This window comes from Phytophthora infestans, genomic scaffold, assembly GCF_000142945.1.
Source record: "Phytophthora infestans T30-4 supercont1.13 genomic scaffold, whole genome shotgun sequence".
Classification (NCBI taxonomy): Eukaryota; Oomycota; class Peronosporomycetes; order Peronosporales; family Peronosporaceae; genus Phytophthora; species Phytophthora infestans.
The window spans coordinates 2,376,651-2,383,419 of record NW_003303746.1 but is presented as its reverse complement, the minus strand read 5'-3'; the positions used below and the strand labels follow the sequence as shown (position 1 = coordinate 2,383,419).

Genomic DNA, 6,769 nt, shown 5'->3' with positions numbered 1-6,769 from the left:
GTGGGTGCGCTTAACTCAACCCAGAATTATATAAAGTGACTGATAGCTTTCTTGTTTTGGACTCCATGTAGGAAAAAATGTGGTGCTTCGAGATGTACACAACATGTGGCGAGGATGAAGGAGAGACGAAGGGGAGGTGCGGCTACTGAAGAACGGCTGGAGACTGTCTTGCGAGGGCTTTGCGAATGTCGTGGAAACCGAGCAACCGTTTACGTCGACGAATCCAAAACTGCACAGACCATCGCGTTGCAGACGAGACAAATGCGACGCTGGTTCAAGGCTTTTCCTGAAGTGATGCTCATTGACGCGACGCATAACACCAACGAATCGCGCTACAAGCTCTTCTCGTTCATGGTTAACGATGTGTACGGACATGTAAGTAAATGTACCTGTCGTTACATCCTATGTGCCTCTAGTTACACTTTTACTGTTTGCGTAGCTTCAGCTACAACATGTACTTGATATGTACAAATTCTTACTTATGAGTTGTTAACGTAATGCTAGGGTCAATACGTACACCACAGTCTCATGGAGAACGAAAGTGCAGAGTGTCTTTCAGATGCTATCGGGTCGCTCAAGTTTAACAACTCTTCGTGAGAGCAAGTCAGGGTAATTGTGATTGACAAGGACATGGGTGAATTGGGATTACTAGAAATGGAGTTCTCTGGCGTGAAAGTGATTCTGTGTCACTTCCATTTGAAGAAGTATATTCGGACCGAGCTGGCAAAGAGCGAGTATGGAGGCCCGTCCAGCTTCGACAAAGACCAAGTTGAAGATGCTATCGATATGATGCGGCTGGCGGTTTCTACGGATGAGTACGTTAAGTATCTGAAGTATCTATACTTCTTGCTGGAAGGTGTTCGTCTTAAACGTGAAGACCCTGTACCTGTGCCTACGCATCCATTTTTGAAGTACTTCATGAAGAACTGGGATTCGATGAAAGAACGATGGGCGCTGTACGCACGTTCGGATGTTCCACATCTAGGCAACCACACCAATAATAGGTACATTTTCTTGCGCTATAGGTTCTAGACTCACCTTTAACTGTGTTTTTGCCTGGTGGTTTGGTGGTCTGTAGGCTTGAAACATCATGGGGTCATATCAAAGAGGTTCTGAAGCCGGAGATGGCGCTGGATGAGTGCGTAGATACGCTGATGTTCTTGCAAGCAGTAGCAGAGATGGAGTACGGAAAGAAAATTACAGGCGTGGGCCAGATGCGTTATGATGGTGCAGATCACGAGCTTGAACAGCTAGCGCGCGAAGTCAGCCCGTATGCGTACCGGCTTGTTGAAGAGCAGTATTGTGCGTCTAAGGATCGCAAGACAAGTTACGGCGTGGAGGAAATACATTCCAGCCTGTTTGTCCTGACCGGAGGTGGCCACACCAGTACATGCTATCATGTCGACACTACGGTAAGTTTGTCACCCGTTCTGGCCCGTGTAAACCCTAACGTACGTCGCTGTTATTGCGTGCCTTTAGAGATATCACTGCTCATGTGTATTCATGAAGACGATGTTGCTTCCATGCCGGCACGTCATGTATTGGCGTCTTTTACGTGGAAAACAGGCAATTCCTATTCGGTACATTGCACCCCGTTGGAGGTTGTCGTGCAAGCTGAATCAACCTGCGCCAGAAGAAGACGTACCCGACAAAACAGTTGCGTGCACAACCTTCCAAGTCCGTGACTCTGCTATGACAGCAAGGCGCCATCACGATTTAAATGGGACGACGAAGTACAAGCACGCTCTCGAGTGTGGAAAGAGTATTGCAGACATTATGAGCAGGAACGGAACGTTTGTATTTGGAGAAATGATGAACGCCTTGGAGAAATTTGAAGACATTATCAAGAATGGTGTTGCACCATTTGTTGGTCGAGAAGGTGAATGGGTAGACCCGCTTTCACAGCTATCGTCGCTGACATTTTCGCCTACGTCAAATACCAATGCTGTTGAACCAAAGGATGCTGTGATGAAAAGCGATACGGGAGATGAAAAAAAAACAAGAACACTTCCACAGTGAAACTCGGACGATGACGAACCTCCGACTCAACAGAGCGCACCTCTAGCTACAATACAATGTGCTACAGCTACAATGCAAGAGCCAACAGTTACACCGTGTGTGACTAGAGGTACTTCCCACGTGACTTTGACCCCTCCTGCTACACAAGAACCACTGTGTGTAACTAGAGGCAATTCCTGTGTGACTTTAACCACCCCAGAGGTGGATGCAGCAAGTATTATGCCCACTATTTACGACTCATATGTAAATCATTTTTTTCGTAATCAGTTTTAGTAATCCATATGCTTTTGCGGAAGTAGGTCAACAAGTAAATACATAATAATAATATAATCATCATTGTTGACCCCCCCCCCCCCTCCTACCTAAATAAACCCTTTCGTCTCACACGCCAATAAGAGCAATAACTGAATTACATCCAATGCTAGAAAAGATTTGTTAGCAAATTTACCGGAATTTTTTTTTGTTTCAGTAATTAAGGATTGTCACCAAACTCGCTGGATGCAAAATATAAAGCTGGGTCCGTCTCCTCGGTGCTCCTAAGCTTGTCTCGCAAAACCTCCTTGAAAGCAATTCACCGCGGACTCCTGACTGTTGAAAGCCAGTACCCTCTCGATCAGTACGTTATTTGGTGACAAACGGAACATTTTGCCAGCACACCCTTGGTCTTGCACCACGCCGACCACTTACTTACGCATTCCGTGTGAAAGCAATGACCACATTCGCGTTTCGTGATAAACAGCTGCCATGTTGAGGTCCAAGGTATCATCACATATGCGCATGAGGGTGGTGGAGGGTCGCGTTAGACTGGGCTCGCACAATGAGAGCGGCAAGTTATCATCAACAATCCAGTCTAGCCATCCAAATATATTGGCACTCTTTTTGTCTACGAACGACAAGAGTGTGCCATTGTTGCCGCCTTGAAAACTGTCTAGAGTAGTTTCATAATCAGGATGTTGACTATAAATGTGGTTGATTAGGTTCGTGTAGCCACGTTTGGCGTCCTGTTTCCGCTGTACGCCGCAGCGACATCGATAGAAACCCATACAGTCGTCATTCTCGTCACGGATTGGCTTGAAAAATACATCGCAGATCTGCTTTCTGGTGTAGCGAGAAACTGGTGATCGCGTTGGGGAGAGAAGATTATCCATGCCAGCACGGAATTTACAAATGAGCCTGGCCTCAGCTCAGAGCAGCAGCATGAACGGTTGGTTGTCGAGTAGCTCCAGCGGCCGCTTTCTTATTGGTTACTAAGTAATACAATAGGGTTATGATAAGTAAATTTTTGATTTCAAAATGACAAAATATGTTACTCTGGACTAAATCTACCGAAATAAGTTATTGACGGGGGAGTCGTGCGGCTCGAAATACATAATGGTATGGCATAATATGGCAATTATTGCTTATTACAATATATTTTTAGGAAACCCTGATCCAGAGGGATGCCTTCCTGCTCGGAAATTGACATTTTGACATCTTCAACGCTGTACGCGGGATTACATCCGACCTGAATCGTTTTACCGGTTAATGTTTTGATGTATGTAGCGCTTAGCAACCGCGGTACGTGGAAGCGAGCAATCGTTTCTACATCCTGGATAGTTCTAGATACCAGTCTCGTAGCGGCAACCAAGCGTGGACAGCCCTCCAGAAGTCCGGGAATGAGCGAATCCATCGTTTTGTGCTTATCAACACGAATTCCATACAGTTGGATGGACACCACTCCGCGATATTTATTCTCTGGTGTCAGCACTGAAGCGGATACTTTTTCGTTAAGGATCCTGTTACTCGAGCATCCACAGGCAGGTCGGAGCTTTGGATCTCAATAACCCCTTCAAAGCCACATCTGGCGACATCTTTCCAAAGCACCGGGAATGGCTGCGCCAGTGTCGACATTGCTGCACTAAGAATCGAGCGATGCTATCCTGTTGGGAAAGAAAGGAAATATAATCCATGCCGTTAATGGTGCAGCCATTTCTCGGAAATCACTGAAGTAGGCAAAAAAATACTTTTAAGCAATAAATTTTGCTAGCTTTTACTCAAATATATTTCACCCAAATAATTGAAAACAGAAAGTCACACTTCCAGTTGAAAAAGTTGCAGTTGCCGACTTGCAATGGAGCTGGTGCGCGACGGTCTCCAGGCACCGCTCTCCGCTGTAGCCACATCGTCCAGCTCTTCGTGGCAACGGCCAGTCCTCCCAGAAGCCTCACAAGCCCCTCCAGACGTCATGCTGCACGTGGGCGGCTGCATCTTCGCGCTGCACGAAGAAGTTCTGCGTCTGCGCTGGCCCTGGCTCCATCTGCAGCTCCAAAGGTTCAGAGAACACAAAAACGGCTCCTATACTGCAATTTTCTCTCGATATACGCTCCAATTGGCTTCATCAGACCCTAGTAAAGAGCACAAGGAAGCTACAAAACGGTGCCCATTTCAGACGATCACATTGTCGAAGCCTCTCTTGTACACAAGGTGCTTCGCTGCCGCCCATCAACGTATGAACGTTGACGCCGAATATTCGAGTAGTAGCGATGATGAGCAGCTGGTTCAGGACATTGAAATGGATGGAACAGGTAAAAAAAGAAGACGAAAGGAGACTGTGCATAGGAACAACAACTGGCACACCCGATGGCTTCATACTAAGCGTCCGAAAAGGTTATTTGATAGCGACATGGAGATACCGGATACGTCTAATACTAGAGTAACAAGCAACGTTCTTCATGTAGAATTGGTCGGAGCGTCAGCTATCGCTATGGTACCAGTGATCGAGTACGTCTACACGTTCAAGGTTCGGTTATTGCACAACTCGAGTGCCAGAGAAACGTTATTATTATCAGAATGGGTTGGCATGGGGGATCGTCTTCGATACTGTTGTCTTAAAGCTGCTGTCAGACAAGTGACGCTGGATACGTGGATGGAGCTGCTGGTATCGTCGGCGGCGTTGAGCAAGAAAGAAATGCGGAACAATCTCAGCGAGCGGCTAATCGACTTCTTGTATGGGTTGCAGCCTGTGCAATATCAGGACGCGATGGATAAAATCCAAACGACGTGGATCCAGGCAATCAACGACCACGATATAGTGGTACGTGCTGTATTTGCTTTGATCAAGAACGTTCGTCTAGTCGGATTCTGGCGAAACTTGCTCGATGCTTTGACCACGTGGCTTAAACGGAGGTTCGACTCTCCTCAGCTGCCATCACTGCGCACAATTCATCAGCATTTTGCTAAAGATTGGGAGCCCTACGTGGAACTGTCTCGTGTTGAGTGCTTTACAAACACTCCTACTGCAGTGCCTGTGCCGCTTCATGTGGCTTTATTCGAGTTCGGCGATTTTGTCTTGCAAGCGTGTATCAATGCAACACAGTCGTCGCCTCTATTGTGGCGGATTATTCGTCGCACGTCACCATATTTTTTTTCAGAGGATTCTGAAGTCGTTATGAGCTCGGAGGCGCTCGACGGAGACCCCGAGTTCTGGATCCGAGGTCACTTAATAGTCAAATACCAACCTGCCGACCAAGGAGGTGCCGTCGTGACGGAGGAAACGCAAATAAAATACCAACACTGTCGAGATCAGTATTGCCACTGGAAAGCACTCGTCTCTCCCTCATCAACAGCAACTCGAATCAGTCCTAGGACCGAAGGATGGGTACATTATGAAGACCCACAACACAACTACTACCGTCGCACCATATGCACCGTTAGTGGTAAACTTTTCTTATGGGGTGACCCGATCTGTAGTTTGTATCACCAGTTACTGCAGACGACATTATTCTACTGCGCACCTGGAAATAAAGACTCGGATGTCGGAGATATCTTAACCGTGTCAGAGATGCAGCAGCTTCCAGTAGAGACGTTAGTGCTGGTACTCTGCAGTGACCATCTGCGCATTCCAGAGGGAGAACGGACGCTGTTGCGGTGCTTGAACAAGATGATATTCGGTCTCAATGTTTATCATCTCGGCCCTGATGCTCAGCTGCCGCGATCTCACTCGGGTGCAGTGGAGGATGTGACGAGACTTTACCGGAGCGTCCGCTGGTGCTTCATACCACTAGACAACATCATACAGACACTGAGGTGGACGCCACGCACGTTGAAACTATACGAAATCGTTGTAGAGAGTTTGAGGAATTCAAATGGATGTCACAAGCGCCAACGCCCATTTGGGTGGCGCAAGCACCGGGACGCGTACATGACGAACGAAACGAATTTGAGTGAGTTCGAAATTGAAGCTGGCGATTTGCACCTAGCACCGGCTGAAGTTACTGAGCGTACGAGGCCAAGCCCTGCGCTCTGGTCGTTGTAAGGTAAAAAGCTTGTACTATAATAGATTGCAAGATGAAGGTCCTTCATTGAAGGAGAGAGTCGGAATCTTTAAAATTGAAGTGTAAATACCATACCGGTAAGATTATTATGTGTAATCACACGGAAGTGGTCAGCAACAAATGTGGGAATATCGAAATATTACAGTCACGGCTCAGGTTGGGTACTGTTTTACATGTACTAATAATACCTGCCGCTTTACGGCAACGAATTTACCCATGAATGGGTCAGCCGAGGCAAGAACAAACGTCTGAGACGTGAGAGTCAAGCGCACGATTCTTGGCAAACTCTGGATTCTGCCCAGACAAAATGTGGCCCTAAACTTTGTTTTTCCTGACCAATCCACGTCATTTGCCTCCCATGAAAGATTCTTTTCCGACAAAATAATGTTCAATTATCCAATAGAACCACAAGAAAACTGACACTCCACTCGAAATGT

The 6,769-nt window shown here is 46.8% G+C and overlaps 1 protein-coding gene across 1 annotated transcript; it reads left to right on the top strand.

Moving 5' to 3' along the window:
- Positions 1 to 4,762: 4,762 nt before the first annotated feature.
- On the top strand, positions 4,763 to 6,313 carry PITG_08510 (uncharacterized protein; the record flags this gene model as incomplete). The annotated part of the gene is made up of 2 exons (XM_002903837.1): positions 4,763 to 5,583; positions 5,638 to 6,313. 2 exons carry the CDS (start codon positions 4,763 to 4,765, stop codon positions 6,311 to 6,313), a joined length of 1,497 nt encoding a protein of 498 aa, XP_002903883.1.
- Positions 6,314 to 6,769: the final 456 nt, after the last annotated feature.